Source organism: Littorina saxatilis, linkage group LG1 (genome assembly GCF_037325665.1).
Source record: "Littorina saxatilis isolate snail1 linkage group LG1, US_GU_Lsax_2.0, whole genome shotgun sequence".
Lineage (NCBI taxonomy): Eukaryota > Metazoa > Mollusca > Gastropoda > Littorinimorpha > Littorinidae > Littorina > Littorina saxatilis.
In genome coordinates, this window is record NC_090245.1 from 8,815,177 (window position 1) to 8,837,409 (window position 22,233).

Here is a 22,233-nt window from a genome sequence, read left to right on the forward strand (position 1 = left end):
CGTTTTCATCTTTCGCCGTGTTGATATTTCGCTTCTCGGCCTTGTTGATCTAGTATAAACTCTACACTGAACAAAAAAACACCCTTCGATAGTACTGATGAGCGACATTGTGTACCTTACATTCATGGGGCCAAATTTGTCCAACCAATTTGTTTTATTTAACTTAGAAATTTGATTCATCCTAAAATGTTTTCCTTCTTACTCAAGGGACGTAACCACTCAGTACACGTTTTCGAAGAATTCGATTTTGGGGGTGAAATCTATTAAATTTTACCACCAATTTTCTTCACATGCAAGAAACTGACATGTTTTTCGTCCATAAATAATTTCACTTCTTAATTTTACCAGGAAACAACATTTCAGTCTTGAGTATATGTCGAGGGGGAAATATGTACACAGGCGAAAGATGAAATCGTGACAGCCGGCCCGGCCAGTCAGGAAGGAAACCCACACAAACAATGTAAAGGGGGTGAAAGGGGGTGGGGGATGAGTGCGTTGATACTTTCAACTAATATTCAAACAAGTTTTCGTTGATACATGTAATTTCAATCGATATTCAGACAAGTTTTCTTCATAGGACGAGTTACGCTCTCTTTACCTGCAACCCCTATCTAGCAAGATGGGTGAATCTCCGTAGCTATTTTTAGACACACCCTTTCCTCTGTTTTTGTCGAGGGGTTGTGTGGAATTTGCAGGGGTGTGGTATAGTGGTGAGGAACTATTGTGAGGACTGGTGAGAATGTTTTACCAGTGGCACAGTTAGCTCGCAGTATGTTGAAAGAAAAAGAATTAGAAGAAAGAGATGATGATGATGATGATGATGATGATGATGATGATGATGATGATGATGATGATGATGATGATGATGGTTGTTGTGGTTGTGTTGATAGTCATAGTGTGTTTGAGTTAGTTCAAAGTTGTCGGGTTTTTTTTCCAGCAAAGTAACTGGGGTTTTACATACGAGGGCCACTCATTATGTTTTGAAACCTGGGTTTTATACAACATTTACAGCCAATCTGTCTACTCCAGTTTTTGGAAGAATATCTGCTCAGCTTGTACACATTGTACCATCCTCTTAACCCAGCTGTCCATGACACCCCAACACGTTGACTGGGGAATGTCAAAATTAACGCCCTCGGGAATGCTCGGGCATCTTCGGTGTTCTGGAACTGCTTTCCCTTCAACTGCCTTTTGGCGGAAGGGAACAAAAACCAGTCACAGGGGTCTAAGGCGTGTCAATATGGTAGATAGGTGACAAGCTGAACATCATTGGCGTCTAGAAAGTCAAGAGTTACACCTGATGTGTGCGTGCTTGGTTTGTCGTGATGGAGCAGTAGACCATGGACACCCGGTCGGGGACGTCGTGTGCAACATACCAGCAAGAAATTAGGCAAGCAGTGGGTGACATACCAGTCAGCAGTTATCGGTTGTCTCTCCTCAAGTGATATGGTGGCAACGTGGCTGGATTTTGAAAACAAATACACTATCATTTGCACTATCACTATAAACTTCTGTTTCTTTTGAATTTCAAGTTACAGGTGGGTTCTCATCTAGGAATACCCACACCGCCAACTGTTGCTTCATCTTTGGGTCCTATTGGTTTTCCCATGTTTGGTCGTCTCAGTGTTACGATGTCCCAAACGCGAGGAAACCTTCTTCCGTCAAATTTTCATAGCATATGGGTGCACCTACCCCGCTTTTGCTCTTCACTAAGGTTATGGGGCACCCAACGGTCACAACGTTTCTTTACGCCACAGCAGCCGTGAAAACTACAAGTGACACTTCCCGATTAAATCTTCATTCTATCATGTATTTCAGCGTATATCATTTTTGGGTCCTTCTCAATCAGGGACTCTACCTTACAAACGTTTTCTGGGGTAACAATTGTTGCCATTCGATCACAACGGTCAACGTTTTTTAACGTCCACGCACCAGTAATGAACTGTCTTAACCACCTGAAAACAGTGGCTTTCGGTGGAGATTGATTTCCAAAAACAGTATTCTAAACTTAAAAAGCACTCTTGAAAAGAGTTTCCCTGGCAGTTGCCATAATACATCATCTCTTCGCGAAAGATCAACACTGCTGTCAGGAGACCCATCACCCTTACTGGACATTTTATTGCATTGAATAAAAACGGTTGCACGGAATCAAGTAATTTTTGTTGTCACAAGTCTTCCCAAAACTGGTCTTTGATGTAATGAAAAAGGCAAAGTAGTGACTTTATTAGTTCGCCCAGGTTGCAAAATATAATGAGTCCCCCTCGTACGGCATGCATGTATGTTCATTGTTCCTCTATCACTCGATCCTCTTCAGGTGTGATAATTTGATTGTCGATTTGTTTACATTTCCGCAATAGAATCTTAGAAATGTCATCAGTAGTTATTTTGTGAAAGGCCGTGGCTGGAGGTCCGGCGAGCCGGTTCCCGAGCCTGGGGGCTCAAGCACCCGCGAGTCGGTGCTCGAGCCCCCAGGCTCCTGGGCTCCAATCATGATGTTGTGTTTGTGTAGGAGTTTCTAATCGCTGTTCAATCAGAGAACTGTGGAGAAAGATGAAACATGTTTTTTTTCCCATGTTAAGTATCATTTACTGCATTTTGTTTTAACTAATGCTGTTTCAGTCTAGCCTCTGGACCAGTGACACACATTGCTTAGTTCGCGGACGGATTCAGTGACTGATCCGGGCACTGCTGTGACTCGTAATTATAAGCTGCTTTGTTGTTGCTAATCTCATTTCGATCACCGAAATGCTTTGGAATAAAGAATAGAGCAAAGTAAAAGTAAGAAAAGTTAAGAGGGGAGGAAATAAGTTAAAAAGATTTTTTTTTTTTAAGAAATCAAAAGACGCCGGTAAAGCCGGCAAGGCTCGAACCTGCGACCTCATGATCATCTCAACGCAATTCGCTACCGACTGAGCTATGAAGGCATTATGACAATGGAAAATAGGAAGGTCTATTTTGTGAGATACTGGTGACTGCTGGTGCCCCAGCCTGGGGGCTCCGGAACCAGCTCGCCGGTTCCCGAGCCACTCCGTGTATGAAAAGGCCTGATACCCAATACTCAAGTTTCAGTCATTATCTTGGAAATTAGCAATTAAACCATACCTTATTTGTAGTTTCTGGCCTCATCTCTCTTTACTGAATTTTTTTCTCCTCAATTTTGTTGAGTCACTTTTACAAGGGGTAACCAGGTTTCAATTTTTTTGTAATGATTTTTTGGTCGTTTGTCTCAACTGCAAAATGAGTCATCATTCTCAGTCGCACTCGCAAACATCATTCTGCTCACTATCACAACCAGCTATCACCAACCTTGATCATCCCCAACCCTAGCCCCCCCCCCCCCCCCCCCCTCCCACCCTTTCGGTATTCCAAGCTCTCGTAATCTCTCGCAAACTTCAGAGCATAGCAAAGCATGTGGTACAGCGATCTCGTGCGAGCTGCACAAGCCAAGGTTCGAAGGCACTCCTCTCCTCTGATAGATTTTGTCATCTTTCTTGTGTTGTACATGCTCATTCGGATGGGCAGTCGCAGTAGCGGAGTACGAAAAACTAAATTGTTAAAAACCAATCATTCACGGCTGGCCTCCCACACAGCAGCGAAGCAAGTGCTGTGTGTCACCAAAGCTTCCGAACATTGTCGCGCCGTAAGCTCTACCGTCCTCTTGGCTCTTGATATATCTCTACCTGTCACAGCTCACTGGTTGTTTGTTTTCCGGTCCGCTAGATGACGGTTTGTGTGTTTTTACCTGAGTTTTCCGGCAGGACGAACAGCACAACCTACTCCCAGCACTTGTGACAAAGGTAATTTTAGGCTTGGTGGACAGCCTGTGTTGTGGGTTGTGTAGGTCTGTGCGTGCGTGAACCTAGTCGGCTAGTGGCAGACGACATCGAATATATCTATGGCTGACTCGATCTAGTTTTCGCAGGAAATACAGGTGAGCAAAGAGTTATACATGTAGTGAGGCGACAGGAATTTCTGTTTGTATAGAACGATCGCCTTTCACGACGACACCTTGTCTTGAAGAAACGTGAGTGCAAAATGTACAATGTGGTTACACACAGAGAAATGGGGAGTGGGTCGCTACTGTCAGTTTCATTGAGTAGCGAGGGGTGTAGATTGGGCCCCGTGTAATATTAATTGCGCCTTTGTCAAGAGATGAAAGACTGACGTTGCCCATTTTGAGGCGGCCACTTACAGTTACACTGGAGAGAACTGGACTGATTGGTTGTGGTGGTAAAAGAGCTACTCACAAATTGTCTTTTATCATGTTTATGCGCAAAAGACGGTATTAAGTAAATGAATATTGACATTAAAAGTTCACTCTTAATCTTATGCAGATTGAGTGCTTAGGCCAGTGTACGTGTTGCAGTTGAACAATCAGTACTTTTTATTAAATACTAAAATAGTATTTTTTAGCAAAAAGACATTATCTTATTGAAGTTATTCTATAGTCATGAGATAATCATTAAGTATTTGATTCCATATTACAGTTATGTGTTTTTCACTTTGCTTTCCAAATCCATCCAAAGCTCACGGTTCAGGATTATAGGTTTAAAGCTCACACAACATGAAATCTTCATTGTGATTTTTCCAAATTATGTTTTCCACACCCACTGCGGGTTAGGGAGAAGAATTTACCCGATGCTCCCCAGCATGTCGTAAGAGGCGACTAACGGATTCTGTTTCTCCTTTTACCCTTGTTAAGTGTTTCTTGTATAGAATATAGTCAATGTTTGTAAAGATTTTAGTCAAGCAGTATGTAAGAAATGTTAAGTCCTTTGTACTGGAAACTTGCATTCTCCCAGTAAGGTAATATATTGCAGGGTTCGACACTAGCGGGGGCGGGGGGCGGAACGCCCCAGAGTTTTGTGTTCCGCCCCAAACATTGCCGAAGCTTGGGGCCCACTCCGCCCCAGGATAAATTCCAACAATGACAAACCGAAAATTCTAATGCCAGAGCCAATCACTAAAAATCGCCAGTCAAAGTCGTCACTGAAATTTGCGTTACGATCAATGCCGCAGTCAAGAAAAAAAACATTGAAATCGTCGAAGGACAATGCCGCAAGGGAAATAACTCCCAGATTGCGCTCTCTAGCGTGAGAGATAAGTATCGCCTTCAAATGCCAAACGCAAAATGTGGCAACATATCCCTGGTGTAAAAAAAACATGGAAATGAAGATGAAGAACAGGGTGGAGAGAAACGAAAAAAGGAGACCGATGCAGCCAAAAGCACGAAGCGCTGTCGTAATTTCAATGTCAAATGGTTGAAAGAATGTGTACGATGAAGAAAAACAGACAATGCATTGCCACACGTGAATACTGAGAGTGGGCCCCAGATTTTTGTTTTCCGCCCCAGCAATTTCCATCTCTGGGGCCAGTGTGGCCCCAGGCCAAATAAGTTAGTGTCGACCCCTGTATTGTACTATGTTGCAAGCCCCTGGAGCAATTTTTTGATTAGTGCTTTTGTGAACAAAAAACAATTAACAAGTGGTTATAACCTTCGTGGTTGAAAATGACGTTAAACACCAAATAAAGAAAGAAATGTTTTCCACCTGTCAGTGTTATTTTCAAACCATTTAAATGACACATAGAGGTACAAGGATAAATCAATGTGTGAATCTTAATTATGACTGAAAACTTTAGTTTTGCAGTTTAAATGGAAGATCATGCAAGCATTTTATCATCTCTGATTGGGTTTTTTAAACGTCAGTCTTTAAAAAAAAGTTATGTTCAGGCCAATCAGGCCGAGGGTGTGTGTTGTCCATTCAAATTATACTCATCCTGTTTTGTGTGAATCAAAAAACAAGAAAGGTAGGTTGTTGGAACGTTTGTTATTGACAAAACATTAATATTATTAATACATTCACAGATATTTCGACCCAACGGTCTTTTAAGTGAACAGACAAACAAATATTCACACAAAACTTATCTTGATAAAATTATGAAGATGCCATCTTGGAACGTTGGCAGTCTCTTTGAGTTTGGATATGGTTTGTGTGAGTTAATTCAGGCTGAATCAACTCACACAAAACAGGATGAGTATAATTTGAAGGAGATTGAGCATGCTCATAGCATAATAAATAATAATCATATAATAATAATGAAACATTCTTTTATAGCGCTGTTCACCACCAAATAACAGTCTTATGACACTTTACAGTGGACATTGAAATTCAACATTTTACATATAAAAAGTTTCCTCGTAAGAAATGAAATACAAGCATTAATAACTTACATTTCAAGACAACGACCACATACATAAGATAATCTGGAAAAAAAAGAAAAATACATAAGATAAGTAATAAACACATAGTTACACATAAAAAGTTTGACATATAAAACAGAACTTACATAAAAGCGTACAGATCTAAAACAGAATGAAGATGTGACATAGACCCTGTGGAAACAAATTAAACAACTAACAACAGGCATACTTTATTATATAACTGGTCAAGAGTACAGAATAGTTTCCAGTCTCTGTGACATGAGCATGACAAATATAATTTTGTCATAAAACAATCTTTTTTACTTAAATTGGAGCATATAGTTATCTTGATACTTCCTACCAAAAGAAATTTCAAATGGGCTATTTACTGAGTAGTATTTGAAGAAAATGTATTTGGTTTGCATGTAACGGTAACACCGTGACCCTTTCAATCAACATCAACTTAAAACAAATCCAGTTTAATTCCAGGTCTTTATTTAACTTTAACAGCCTGCTACAAGTGTACTTTCAATGATTAAATCATAACAACAGTGTTCTAGTCTGATACAGTATTAAAAACTGCATGTAACTGTTGCATGTACGTAACTTTACACAAAGCAGAACATTTGACTCACAATGTTAAAAAAGTAACATATTTAAGTAAAATAAACAAACAAAAAGTCTTCAAATATGTTAAGCCTTATCTTTATATTTAATTGTAAGAAGAAAAAGTTCATTTTTCCAATTTCTGAATTATGTTATAATGCACCATGCATTTACAACATCAGGCGTTCCTAATTTCAAGGTAAAATGACTAAGTAAATGTACTGTATTAAATGCTCCTACATTGTCAAGGTATGAAATACTTCAGTTAAAGTATTAATTAAGGTTAAAGTATCCCAACAATTGTTTTACTCGTTTTAATGTATAAAATAGAAAACCTAGCAATACATGCATGTAACATTACACTGTGACCTATCCTTTTTCTTACCCATTTTTCACCAGAAAAAGAAATCCATCCAGAATTAAATGTTCTACAAGTAAATACATAGATATAAACATATTTCACATCCAAAAATGTGAGTCCAAGTGATAAAGGGAAAGAATAAATAACAAGAAAAGACGTATGCAAGTAACTTTACACCAACTAGTGCTATTTGAAGGTGAAATAATTGTTATACAGCCTCTTAATCACTTAAATCATACTAGTAATTGAAGAAAACATTCTCTTAATATTGAATGACCTATTGAGTGCTTAAGACAGTGAAATAATTGAATTTAAGTGGATTCAGAGCCAGTTTTAGGCAACAAACAAAATATCCCGAATAAGGGAAAGGCAAACATATCCATTCAACTTTTGTTATTACTTCAGCTACACCTTAGTAATCAAAAGAGAAATACTCAAACAAAACAGCAAATGTTAGACAAAACATTGGGCAACAACCAAAAATGTCCTACCAACCAAACTTTGCTACCAACCAGCCTTTCCTATCTTTCAGATTGTAACTAGACAACAGCACAACATGAACTCAAAAACAAACATGAAGCTGCTAACCACAGATGTGGCACTGACAGATGGAATAGAAGAGCCTCTGCATACATGAAAATCAATGACAGTTTTGAAATATTAACAAAACAGCGTTCCACCCACTCGTATTATTTTTTATTGTTTTTTTTTTATTATGGAGGGAATGCATCTAGGCTGGTTGACCTCATGCTAAACAAATACATGACAACAGTACAGCTTCAGAAATCTTAGTGCATGGGAACAAAGGGCCACACATAGAAGTCTGTTTGCTTTCATGCTGTTTCTTCAGGAAATGTACTTCTGCACCATCACCAATGAGGGCTTGAATCTGCAACACAAAATAACAAGAAATTCCGAGGTGATATTCAAAGCGTACCAGTTCCACATAACTAATCTCATGAAAATCATCAATTTGATTGAATTAAACATAAATTACCATGCATGTTAATATATTCGTGTACATTTAAACAAAAACTAGTATCATCGGTACTGAAACAAACAAAAAAAATAAATCCCCAGTGCCTCAATTCTCACAATTTCTTCCTGAATGTATTGAAGTCCTTGTACTCTTACCCCTGGAAATGCAGGTCACAGTATTGTCAGCTGAGTCCACACCACTCTGTTCTGCAAACTTCACTGGATGTTGTCTCAGTTGATAGTGTCCAGGGGAGGAAGAAAATTTAAAAAAAATTAAATGCTGGACCGATGAAACAAACTTTTTTGTGTCCTGAAATAGCATTCCTAATGCTGTTGATCATGTGTGTGTTATGTTACATTGTGATTCAAACACATACTGTTAAAACTCATCCTAATACATAATTATTCACTCTTAGTCTGAAAACACTCACCTTCTTTGTGAATTTTTGTTTTTACCGAGTAAAGTTACATTCAAGCAATAGATTAAGTGGGTTTTTGTTTGTTTGTTGACCTGCATTAAACCATATCTTGGTTGTTAAGCAGCCTTAAAAAAAAAGCATCCACAGAAAAGAAAGAAAAGATAATAAACTATGTTGACGTCAATTTTTACTCATACATGTAACTTAACACCGAATAATCTCTTAGTCTATGATTATGTTTGTGTTATGTGACATTCAAACACATGTTTAAACAAAAATGCTTGTACTAAATGATCCACTCTTTGAACATTATAGTGTGCAATTAGTGTGCACAAAAATGTGAAATTTTTCAAGATACGTTTGAAAGTAACTTTACACAAAACCTATGGTGTCATGTTACATGCAAACACCTTTAATCTATTTTGAAGCATTAAACAGTTTGAAAAGCAAAATTGTTGACTGTTTCCATCCAGTCACCTTTCAAAGTGGGATTGAACCAGTCAATGAAATCCTGAGTTCATCTTAGCAATGCCATTTGAAAATGTCAGTATGACTGCAGGTACATAACATGCATTTGTCGTGTTAAGTTACTTGCATGCACGTTTTTACTGCATGTAACATAATGCACAATTATAATTCAAATGTTACCATGAAGCAAACAATTCATTTGTATTAAAAAGCTCCTATTCAATAGATTTTGCTATACCAAACTTGTGTGATGAAAACTACATGAGTGTAACTTAACACCACTCTTTATGGAGTAAAGTTACATACAAACACATATATCACTAAAACATCCCTTGTGCAGGCGAAAACACAAACTGAAGTTAAAGATCGCCATTCAAAACGCATCATCTTGAAAAATCAGACAGGTACTTGCAGATTCAGTTTCCATCAACAAGGTGATAGTTAGCATGTAACTTTACACGGGCATGTTGTCACTGTGATTGCGTTAGGTTACGTACGAACAGAACATTCAAACTTGGGTTTAAGATCGTACCAGGGCCATCCACATTCATCGAGAATGCAAATGTTCAGATTATTGCATATTTGTTTTCCTTTAAAATTTCCCCGATCTAAAATGAATGCAGCACTTGCTTGTACGTAACGTTAACGATATGTACTTTCGTGTTAAGTTACAATCACGCGTCAAGATGGTAAAAAAATGGTAAGTCGTAACAATTTTTTTTAATCCTTCGAGATCTCACAACACTACGTCCAAAATTGGTCTTCTCGCTAAAAAAACATGTAAAAATCATTCTCCTAAAGCAAACATATTCACGCATGTAACATTAAAAACAGTAACACCAAAAGTAAGCATGGTCACTCACAAACATGTGCTCATAACAAATCAACAAACATTTTCCACAATTCCAAATGCGACTAAGATAACCCCTGCTAACACTGTTTTCACGTTCATGCCGTTGTTCATAAAAATGATAATGTATTTTGGTCACTTTACTTGCATTTCATGTCTTTCACTGACAAAACTGCATGAACGTAACCATAAACAGCAAAACTTACCTCATGCTTTTTCGCCACAATGATCCATCAATGCTTCGACCAAAACAGCATGTGACCAGCTCTTTTGTAAACAATATTCAAAATGGCCGCCGCTTACGCAAAATCTCGTTCACGTCCTAGTGAGGGATCGTTTTTTGTTGCATGCGCGTAACATAACATTTACGCGGTTTTCAATTATTTTTCCCTTGGACTGCTATGTAGAGTGGAATCAAGAAACCGCTTAAAGTCCTATGCCGAAATGAAGGCAGCGACAGAAGCTTTAAAATCATGCTGTTTCCCACCTACGCGAGACTTCCAACTCGTTGTTAAAATGAAGACGAACTCGGTACGAAAAACTAACGCGACGGTTACGCGCAAGCAGCCGTCCTTTGAACGCAATTATACACATCGCCGGTCATTCGTTCGTCCTGACAGTAAACCTGCATTGAACTGTTTTGTCTTTCATAACATGATATGATTGATTCAGATTCAAATTGTCTCTGGTAAAGCGAACATGCAGCTTCAAAGTGTAGTGTGTGAATTGTGTCACGTTTCGCGTTTCGCCGACAACCGACTTTTTCGAACTAATCCACAGATATATAACTGAACAGACACAGATTTGAACACAAGAAGACATGCATATTGAAATCAACTTATTTTGAACAGATTAGAACAGGTTTGATTGAGGTGCATGTAGAATGGTTGCCTTTACAGGGCTAGTTTTGTGACCAACTCGTGATACAGGCACTCGACGCTCTGTTGTACTCTTGACCAACTACATTAGGACTTTTAAACCCAATACACATTAAAACATCAAATTCAATTCATCATACCAGCATATATATATACTAGATGTATACCTGCTTCACCGGGTACGGCTTTGCCGGGAAGAAGTCAAGCCGAATACCTGGCTGAAGCCGGCGCACCGCACGAAGGAAGGGAGATAAACGCGCAAAACACTGGAGAAGAGTAAAAATAGTATAACGGGAATATGGATTGAGCGTTGTCGACAGTAACCTTCTAAAAATAGAAACGGGAATATGGATTGACGCCACACGAAGGAAGGGAGATAAACGCTGAAAACACTGGAGAAGATAAAGAAGAGTTACTGGGAATGGATCCAGAGAAAAATCAAAATCGGTTCAACGCTGCGCGCTGAGAGCACGTGTTGAAATATCTCATCGAGCAGGTTGTGTCCGGGGTGTAGCTGAATATGGCCACCAAATTTGAAACAGATCCATCGAGAACCTTGGGCGTGCATCGCGGACACACACACACACACACAGACACAAGTCGTATACATATATAGATGTACTAGATGAATACCCGCTTCGCCGGGTACGGCTTCGCCGGGAAGAAGTCTAGCCGAATAACCGGCTGGCTTTGCCGGCGCACCGCACAAAGGAAGGGAGATAATCGCGCAAAACACTGGAGAAGAGTAAAAATAGTATAACGGGAATATGGATTGAGCGTTGTCGACAGTGACCTTCTAAAAATAGAAACGGGAATATGGATTGACGCCACACGAAGGAAGGGAGATAAACGCTGAAAACACTGGAGAAGATAAGGAAGAGTTACTGGGAATGGATCCAGAGAAAAAGCAAAATCGGTTCAGCGCTGCGCGCTGAGAGCACGTGTTGAAATATCTCATCGAGCAAGTTGTGTCCGGTGTCTACCTGAATATGCCCACCAAATTTGAAACAAATCCATCGATAACCTTGGGCGTGCATCGCGGACACACACACACACACACACACACACACACACACACACACACACACACACACACACACACAGACAGACACACTGTCTATGTTTTCGTCTTCAGAGGATGGTACAGTAGTATGAACAGTAGTTTCAACCTTGAAGCACTACATCACCTGCTGTACAGGCAGTACTGACAAGTCAGTTTACCTGTACTGTACTATTTACCTGTGTGGGAGTAGTTCATGCTTCTTCAGTTCTTGTCCCATTCATGACCTCAGAAGTGAACCGGCTGAAATGGGTGCGACCTGAAACTTGCTGAACTTGAAATACTGGGCAGTGCTTTTCCTTGTTACTGTGCAGACACTACTCTGTGTGTTTATGTCATAGTGTGTGTGTGTGGGAGAGAGAGACTGAGACTGAACTTTACTTTATTTTACAAAGATAAAGATTTAAGGCTGGGCCTTTCCTTACAATCTTCTCTTACAGAGAGAGAAGGGGAGACAGCAACACATTTGGGCAATAACCCTATTCAGCCTCTTTGTGAGGTTCATATATTCCCACTGGTTGAATCACAAACAGTCGCTCTTCTTTCAGTGTGTGATAATCACTTCCACAGGGTTAATTCGGGACTATGCCAAAGTTTCAAGTAAAAGATGAAGTTAAACCATAGATCATTATTACTTATCAAACAAAAGGAAGCAAAGAGTGGGTAAGAAAAGCATTTTCAGGTACATGTGTAGTGAAATCACAAAACCCTGTGCAGTGGAACCCCCCGTTTAAGACCTCCAAAAATGTGAGAAAATCAGGTCTTAAAATGGAGGGAGTCTTAAAATGGAGGGGGTCTTAAAATGGAGGGGGTCTTAAAATGGAGGGTCTTAAAATGGAGGGAGTCTTAAAATGGAGGGGTCTTCAAAAGGAGGGAGTCTTAAAATGGAGGGGGTCTTAAAATGGAAGGGTCTTAAAATGGAGGGGGTCTTAAAATGGAGGTAGTCTTAAAATGGAGGGGGTCTTAAAATGGAGGGGGAGTCTTAAAATGGGGGGAGTCTTAAAATGGGGGGAGTCTTAAAATGGGGGAGTCTTAAAATGGAGGGAGTCTTAAAAGGGAGGGAGTCTTAAAATGGAGGGGTCTTAAAATGGAGGGAGTCTTAAAATGGAGGGGGTCTTAAAATGGAGGGAGTCTTAAAATGGAGGGGGTCTTAAAATGGAGGTAAGTCTACAGATGTTATGAAGAGCAAATTTTAAAAAGCAAGGTTTTAAAAGGGGGTTCCACTGTAGTATAATTCATTGTGTCCATTTTCAATTTTTGTCAATGACAATCACCAAGTCAGTATTGTAACTAAACATAAATATTTGAGGCATCTTGGTTCCTGCGATTTGTTTTGGTATGAATCATTGAATGCAGCATTTAACTATATAATCACTTTTTGGTTTCACCTAACACCCAGGCTAAAGGCCCCCCCCCCCCCCTCCCCCCCCCCCCCCCCAATTCAAGACTCACTCCCTTTTAAAACTGTTTTCTCAGACTTTCTGTTCATAACCTCTGTAAATGTAGCCCCATTCTAAGACTCCCTCCTTTTTAAGACCTGATTTTGTCAGTTATTTGTAGGTCTTAACGTCAGTAAAAAGGGGGGTTCCACTGTAATAAAAGGGTGGGAATGAGGACTTGGGTCAGTAAAAAGGGGGGTTCCACTGTAATAAAAGGGTGGGAATGAGGACTTGGGATGGGGGTAGAGGAGGGAGCTATTGATAGCTATGAGGACAAGTGTGGACCCAGTAATTCTTGACACAATGACAGGAGGGAAGCACCCAGAGCTTTGTTTCCTCAACCATGAATCATCGCTCCAGACCAGCTCAAAGCAGCTTAGACATGAAGCACTGAGCTAGCACTAAAAGGGCATGGAAGGCATTCTGGCTCAAGGTCTTTGGAGTGTGTGTAATGTGAAGATTACATATTTGCTGTTTTGAGTTTTGTCAATGTCAGTTTCACAGGAAATATGAATTCATAATCCAATATTATGGACGGTATTCTGACTACAGGTCTTAGCAGTGTGTGTAATGTGCAGTGTGTGTAATGTGAATATTATATATTTGCTTTTTTGAGTATTGTCAATGTCAGTTTCTCAGGAATTGTGAAATCATTATCCATTATTATGGACGGTATTCTGACTCAAAGGTCTTTGCAGTGTGTGTAATGTGCAGTGCGTGTAATGTGAAGATTATATATTTGCTTTTTTTAGTATTGTCAATGTCAGTTTCTCAGGAAATATGAATTTATTATCCATTATTTGACCTGTAAGAAAGTTGATACAATTTCATGAATGCTATGATTTTCCAACAGTTTCGGTTCTAGTGTCTGTGGACAGAAGTGAAATAGGTTTGTTGACAGCAGGAAGTATTAAGTTTACACAGTAACTTAGCCACACCAGGTTTGAATAAATAGCACTGGTGTTCAGTCCAAGGTTTAAAACATGAGGGAACTAGATATGGTAGGTCATAATAAGATGTGTAACTTTTCTTCCTGGCATTATATGCTTGCTATGCTATATTTTTGTCCCCAGAATTAGTATCTATTTGGGACATAACGTGGTTATATATATGGCATTATAGTAATGGTAGTTTTTTTTTATACACAGAGAGAACTTTCAGATGATTGGCAATTTGCAGATCTTTTTCTCTTTTTTCAGTTTGTGTGTGTGTAAGTTTTGCAATCATTGTTTATTGAACTAAACAGCATGTTTTGAGGTAATCTTTCAATCTGTTATTAATGCTTTATAACTATTAATTCATGGCCGATTTGTAATGAAGCTGTGCAGAAATTAAGTAGTAGTTTTGTTAATTATATCAATGAATATTATATAATCTATAAATTGTATGCATTTCAAGATGCACAATTTCAACACACACACACACACACACACACACACACACACACACACACACACTCACTCACTCACTCACTCACTCACAGACACAGACACACACACACACACACATACACACACTCACTCACTCACTCACTCACTCACACTCACACACACACACACACACACACACACACACACACACTCACACACAAAGATCTAGGCTTCCTCACTTGTTCTGTCGGGGGGGGGGGGGGGGGCGAAATTTCTGCCATAAACTTGTCACAGAAGAGCAGCTCCTTATTCAGGAAATGTGGTCTTTTGTATAATCCAGACCTTATTCTACTAACTTGTAAGACCTACTCAGTTTTCCTTCATGTCCCTTGTCAACTATTATCATCACTTGGATTAGCATGTAATGTGGCAGGTAAGGGAAAGCTATGGTTTCCTTAAGAATTTTGGACAAGCCAAAAGAGTATGAGTGAGGAAATACCGCAGGTAATGCACATATGTTATGTAGAATTTTAATGTTGGGCAAATATTTCAGTTCAAGGTCAATTTAGTGTTGACAAAACAGAATGTGTCATACCAGACGTTTGGTAGACAAATATACTTGCTGTTCTGTAAAGAGCTCCTTGCACTAGACTGTATACAAGGTTTCAGCACTGTAAGTGTTATGATGAAACTGTTGTGTGTCCCTTATCTGGGTGTTTAACTTTCTGTTGATTCACTTAACCTTGTCAAATCCTTTTGTTGTTGTTGTTTAGTTTTTGTTTGGTTGGTTGATTTTTGTGAGTGAGAGCGAGGGATAGTGGGTGCTTTTTCCTTTACTTTTTAACTGTCAAATGTTTGTTCTTCCCAGAATTGAGAACATTTTCTGTGTAAAACTAAAAATCAAAACATTGTTTCGCTTTCAGTTTGACAATCATTTTCTTGTTAAGATAGCAGTGGCAGTATAAAAAAAATACCTTCTTTTTCTTCTTCATTCATGGCCTGAAACTTACACGTACACTCGTGTTTTTGCATGAGTGGGTTTGTACCTGTATGACCATTTTCACCCTGCCATTTAGGCAGCCATACGCCGATTTCGGGGGATATAAAATATATTCAAACTATGTTCCAGATTGGTGAACCTGACAAGTCAACCATGTCTGGGAGGCGTATCATCATTTTTACCCTGCTGTCTCTCTTGCACCTTGCTGCAGCCTGTCCTGAAAACTGTCAGTGCCAGCCAGAGGGGCGGGGCCAGCAGGTGACGTGCACTGGCGGGGAGCTGGGCGCGATCATGGCTGGACTGCCACACAACACAGCGCGGCTGACCATCGACGGCCTGACATCGACACACGTTCTGGCCAAGGCCGACATGCAGCGGAGCGCATCTGCCTCAATCCACCAGCTCACTATCTCCAACAGTGCTGTGCAGACATTGGAGGACAACATTTTCGGCTCAACTTTGGCTTCGCTGCAACTCCTGGACCTCAGTGGCAATAGTATCGGAACCATTGAGGCGGGTGTGTTCACAGGGTTGAGCGGTCTGCGTTCACTGAACCTGTCAAGCAACAGTATTATTGATCTTGGACAGGCTTTGGAACCTCTCGTTAGTCTTCAGCGTTTGGATCTCAGTAATAACCACATTGATGATCTGAAGTCGAGCACTTTCCAGACTCAGAGCAACCTGAACTACTTGCGCTTGGATGGAAACAAGAATATTCGAATGCTTACTGGTGCCGCTTTTCAACCCTTGTCCTTTCTGTCGGAGCTGAAGGTCAGAAACTGTGGCATCTTTGCCATCAGTGATGATTTCTTAGAGTCGGTCAAAAGAATCAGGCTCATGGACCTCGGTGACAACCGTCTGACCAAGTTCCCCAGCTCAACGGTTTTTAATGAACTGCAACAGCTGAAGTACCTGTACCTGGATGGGAATGAGCTGCTTAACCTGGTGGGAAGTCAGTTTCATGACCTCAGCCTTGTTGTACTGCGTCTATCGCGAAATCGTATCAGCGCCATCTCAGCGGACGTGTTCACGGGGCTAATGGTGGAGGACCTTGATCTTTCAGAGAACAAGTTACTGGAGCTGAAGGGGGAGACTCTTCAGCCTGTGGCACCCCACCTCGCCTCGCTCAACATCGCCAACAATCCCATCAGGGTTTTGCACCCAGAGACCTTCGAGAGCTTGCACTCGCTGGAGACGCTCAACATTTCAGCCTGCTCCCTGTCGGTGATTCCAGCCAAAGTGCTGAGCAGTTTGCACAGCCTGAACACTCTGGACGCCTCCTGGAACCACTTGCAGAATATCTCTGAGGACATCATCAAGATCTTGAAGAGGCTGAGAATAATCAACCTACAGCAGAACTCGTGGCTGTGTGACTGCCACATCATGCCTTTCAGGGACTGGCTGAGATCTCGCAGCTCCATCCACAAGCTGTACTGTCTCCCAGGGCGACACACCTCCGACTGTTCCGACCTCAAGTGCATGGCACCAGATGAGCTGGTTGGAGAACGCATTGCAAACTTGGCCGACAGTGAAGTGGAACAATGCGGTGCCAGTGGGTTCAAGTCTGGACTACCTGTACCCATTCAGATTAGCATTGTGTTAGCGTGCTTGCTGTTTTCTCTGGGAATGCTGCTTGTCACCCTGTACTTGTGGCGGCGAGGTCGCACGAAGAAGGAACTGAGGCAGATGTTTGTGAAAAAGCGGAAACCAGACAGTCACGATGATGTTGCGGAGGAGGAGAATCAGAAAATCGATCCCTTCGAGAACTGTGACAATGAGTCTCTGAAGGAATCTCACCGCAGTTTTGTGTTTAGAAACTACTTTGACCAGATGGTGACGGACCCCAAACTTTTGGAACCCACGTCACCATCGCAGGTGGCTCCCTCAGAGTCCCACGTGCTTCAGAAAGACAGTGTGTATTCTTCCAACCCTTCGCTATATGAGGCCAGTCATAACAGTCACAGTATTGTGGTAGGAATAGAGTCCGCTGTGTAACATTCATTGGCAAGAGTTATGGATTGGCCTTGGACTTTGTGAGCAGTGGGAGCATACCCGCCCCGCCCCCCGCCCCCCCCCCTGCCCCCCAAAAAAAAGAAAAGAAGAAAAAAAAAAGATGGCACTTCTATTAAATACACAAGGAAGCACGTACAGCAACAGTGGGAAAACTGGAAACACAATCTGTATGTTGCTACATTGTATCACACCAATTGTTTAGTCTTGGCTGATCAAGAATTTTGTATCACATCAGTTGCATAGCCTGCTCAGCATCTTTGTTGTGCATTGACTCTCTGCGAGTGCTATTAGCTCTGACTTGAATTTAAACCATAATGTTTTGACACCGACTAATGTGATTTTATTATGATGATCGAAAACAGTACCTCATCATAATGAATAACACTTTGTAAACAAGAATATGAAGAAGCAATGAATCCGTAAATGCAAAGCAAACACACACCTGTGACTAGTAAGCGCCTTACCGAATGTTGTGATTATGATACAGGTGCATAAGGCCTTAAAGAAAAATAGGTGTGGTTACGGTAACCCGACCTACCCTATTTTTAGGGGCCGACCCTATAACTTTTTATTACATTTGGCAAAAAAACACACAAAAAACAAGAAAACGAGTGCAGAAAACGCAATGAAAGCGAAAGCGCTCGAGTCGCACACTTATTTCCCTGTCAAGTAGGTTTAATTTGTACACATTAGAAAAAAAAGTGATTGCCTACCTTCCTACCCTATTTTATTTGGCTATGTTACCGTAACCACACCTATTTTTTTTTTTTTTTTGGCCTAAGCATTTGAAGGAGCATGCTGGAACAGAATGAAGAACATTCCAATTCAAGAGCTGGTGCGGGCTAGTGGTCTTGATTGCGTTTTTAGCTGAAACTCTGCACATTTATGTTTGTTTTCGCTTTTATTTCTGTTTACCCCGAAAGAACGCTTGTTCTTGCATATATTAGATATGTCGTCATCTATTTTTCCAGAACTGGAAATTTTGGAACCTTTTCTGGTAAAGAACTTTGATGAAATGAAAACAGTGTGAATGTTTTAATCAGAGTTGTTGAGGGACAGAGATTAATGGATCTAGCATCCCTACTAGTACTGGATCGAGTACTATCCCATTTCCCACCTCTGAACGTGTGTGTGTGTGTGTGGCGCGTGTGCGGGCGTTTAAAGCTGCTTGTTATTCAGATATTTTGATACAGTAGTTGTTTATAGTTATACATGTACACAGGACATTCCACTTCCAGTTTTGCTGTGAGAATACGAAAATGGAATTATGTGCACACTTCTTCTTCTTCTTCTTCTTCTTTGTTCATGGGCTTAGGCTTAAACTCCCACATACACTCGTGTTTTTGCACGAGTGGAATATTACGTGTATGACCGTTTTTACCCCGCCATTTAGGCAGCCATACGCCGCTTTCGGAGGAATGTGCACACAAACTACTATATTATTAATATTATGTATTTAAATGCACGTAACACTACCATATCATTACAGCATACCTTTTGCATGTTTATGAATGTAAAATTAATTTTATTTGCAATGCTTGTACCATTGTTCTGTGGATCTTCGTTATTTATGCATACCTGTGAAATGACCAGATGATATTTTTGTATACTTCCTGAGTACTTTTTTACTGATTCACTTTTCACAGGCAAATCTTTTTCATTCATGGGAAAAAGGGATAAAGAGAAGTTTGACTGTTTTTTTGTTTGTTTTGTTTCAGAGCATAAGTATGCATACGCGGTCCAAAGAAAAGGTCTTTTTTTCTACACTATTTTCAGTAGAAGCAGGTCTCTGGGTTTTTTGTGTGTGTAAGACACTGTTCTCTCTCTCTCTCTCTCTCTCTCTCTCTCTCTCGTGCGTGCATGTGAGTGTGTGTGTATGAGTGTGGGTGTGAGCCTGTGTGTGTCACTGTGTGTGTGTGTACGTGTGTGTGTCACTGGGTGTGTGTGTGGTTTTTTTTGCTTACGTTTACATGAAATCTTTGTATATATGTTTTAAGGACAGGTTGGAAGACTAGGCTAAGCCTAAAACCTTTACCCTTATGTAATAAAGTTCTGAGCTCTCTCTCTCTCTCTCTCTCTCTCTCTCTCTCTCTCTCTCTCTCTCTCTCTCTCTCTCTCTCTCTCCAGCAGCTTTAGATCTCTCAGAAAAAAAAAAGAAATCAAGTTTAACTTTAAGTGAATATTAATTGCTTAAACATTCTTTTGAAGATATCTAAAACCCTGCTGAGGTATTCTTGTTTTGCTCAGAATCTGAATTTATTATCAGAACCACAAGCAGTCTGGCTTGACTTTTATTTTACAAACCTGGCTATTTTATTTTTCATGGTAAACATGTCTTAAACTTCACATAAGTGCAACCACAGTGTGTTATCCAATTAATACATAATTCCGCGACAAATGTTTTATTTTTCACATACCCACCCATTTCTGTTAATGATTACTGTTTGTGATCGAAGGCACGTTCCGAATATATTGTGTTTCACTGGATTATAATTGTTCATGGTGTAGTTTTTGCATTTCTGTCAAACCTTGTCCTGCAGCAATTTGAAGGTGTTTTTTTTACAGTGCGAACTTGTTTGCAGTTACAGTTGAAAGCGACATGTGGCTATTTGATGACAATTGACATATGATTTTATGCACTATGCTAGTTCAACGCCAGACAACAGTGTGTATTCCTCTGTATGCCTACCATTGATACATCTGTGACCCTTTGACTCAGAAAAAGCATTAAGACATAAGACATAAGATAAGACATTATAAGATCATTTATTGTCCATACAATTAATTACAATGGATGGAAAAGTGTGGTTCATCTGCTCTTAAAACAACCAAAACAACATATATATGACAACAACCTTAAAAAACAAAAATAAGAACAGGGAATATCTCAACATTCCAAATGTGTGTGATAATGAACAGCATTTTGCACTTGAGTGGTGTTCAAATGTTCATGGGATTTTTGTGTGTGTGTTTCAAACCACTTCAGTGTTACAGCAAGTAAATTTTGTTCCACCACAGTTGTGTATTCAGAATGCTTTGTCGGTTCTATTTAATGAGCTGTTGCAATAGTTAGTAATAAAAAATAAAACATTTAATCGTCCCTTCTCAAGTTTCAGTGATTGTCTGAGAAATTAGCATGCAATGCCTTATTTTGTCTATGTCACTTCTTGCCCTAACACTCCTTGCACTTACAGAAAAACATACTTTCAAAAATGCCACATCACTTTTACTCTTTTTTTTCTCAGGAGTAGAATCCAGCTTTCAGCATAGGTTGTTACTGACATTTGTGACCCTTCACCACGGAATGAGTCGCTTGTCACAAATGCATGATTTTTTTATTTCTACATTTTCTAAAGGATTTGTTTATGCTCTACCCAGTGGTGAAAACCGTTTTACAAAAGAGCAAACACTTTTCGAGTTGAAAGCCTGTGAATAAGGTAACCTTCAAAATGACGATTCTGAGAAATGACCTCACCCAGACCTTTTTCCTCAGCAACCAGCTCATTGGTCAAGTTTGTTTGGTCCAACCAATAGGAAATACACAGTTTGAAATTCGGAACAAAGACCTTTTCATTCATGTGTGTATCGACGGGTCCATTAGAAGTTTTACATGGGAGATCGTTGAGTGTAAGTGGCTTTTTTTCGGGGCCCTAATCTCACTAGAACACATGTAGAGGGTGCTTCAAAAGCGTTTTATGCAACTTTTAGGGCATTTTTAGCTTATCACGTGATAAATGTGGATAGAAAAGCTACTGAAGAATAACTTTGTAGTAAAATCTTAAAATTGATATCGGACACCCCGTGGACGTATGTTTGGGCTTGCCCAGAACCGCGCGTAGGGACAAGCGACTCATTCCGTGGTGGAGGGTCACATTTATCAAATTTGCACTATGTCAAGAAGACAGAAAAATTAACAAATCTTCTGGACCAAACTCTTCAAACCACAGGTCATACTGCATGTAATTCATTCACAAACCATTGTGGGACACCCATATCAATCAGATCAGTGCTTTCAGATGTATGCTTTTTTGCCTCCTTGTAACAATATGATCACATTGACTGGGTTTTGAAAGTTCTAATATGTTGAAATATTTGACATGTCAAGAAAGTGTGATATCGAGGATTAAATGGCCAGAAAAGGTACACTCTTTTTGCATACATGTACATGTAGAATATGCAACTATAAATATTGTGTGGTAGTACATGTACCTGCATAGGATAAGGTTGTTTATGTATTTTGTTCATACCTTGGTACAGTAAAATGATATTCATGTGTAGACTTGCGACAGGTTATTTTCTTTTGTAGGCTGATGTTTTCTTCTTTTTCAGAAAGGGAGAGAGGTGTGTGTGTGTGTGTGTGTGCGTGTCTGTGTGCATGCAGGCATGTGTGTGTGATAGAAAGTGGAAACGCATGTATATATACTAAGGAGTGGATCGAGTTCAGATGACAAACCTGTCTATTTTGTCTGATTCTTTTTCGCTTGATGAATATTTTCATATTTTCTTGAAATAAAGAAGAAATATCACTCCATTGATTTCTGCGTTTTGTGATTTGTTTGCTCTCGCTGTTCATCTTTATCTGTGTTTAA

General features: G+C 40.0%; 1 protein-coding gene and 1 long non-coding RNA gene across 3 annotated transcripts; one reads left to right on the forward strand and one right to left on the reverse strand.

Moving 5' to 3' along the window:
- The first annotated feature begins 3,621 nt into the window (after nucleotides 1-3,621).
- Nucleotides 3,622-17,697, forward strand: LOC138960872 (leucine-rich repeat-containing protein 15-like). 2 transcript variants are annotated; one of them, XM_070332511.1, is made up of 2 exons: nucleotides 3,622-3,931; nucleotides 15,761-17,697. In XM_070332511.1, the coding sequence occupies exon 2, from the start codon at nucleotides 15,785-15,787 to the stop codon at nucleotides 17,624-17,626; it is 1,842 nt and encodes a 613-aa protein (XP_070188612.1). In that variant the 5' UTR covers nucleotides 3,622-3,931; nucleotides 15,761-15,784; the 3' UTR covers nucleotides 17,627-17,697. The 2 variants fall into 2 exon arrangements, with proteins under 2 accessions (XP_070188612.1, XP_070188618.1); XM_070332517.1 differs by having other exon boundaries at nucleotides 3,622-3,797.
- Nucleotides 6,681-10,783, reverse strand: LOC138960865 (uncharacterized). The gene is made up of 2 exons (XR_011454086.1): nucleotides 8,304-10,783; nucleotides 6,681-8,058 (listed from the first exon to the last, which is right to left on the reverse strand). It is a non-coding gene; the product is annotated as an uncharacterized lncRNA (long non-coding RNA).
- Nucleotides 17,698-22,233: the final 4,536 nt, after the last annotated feature.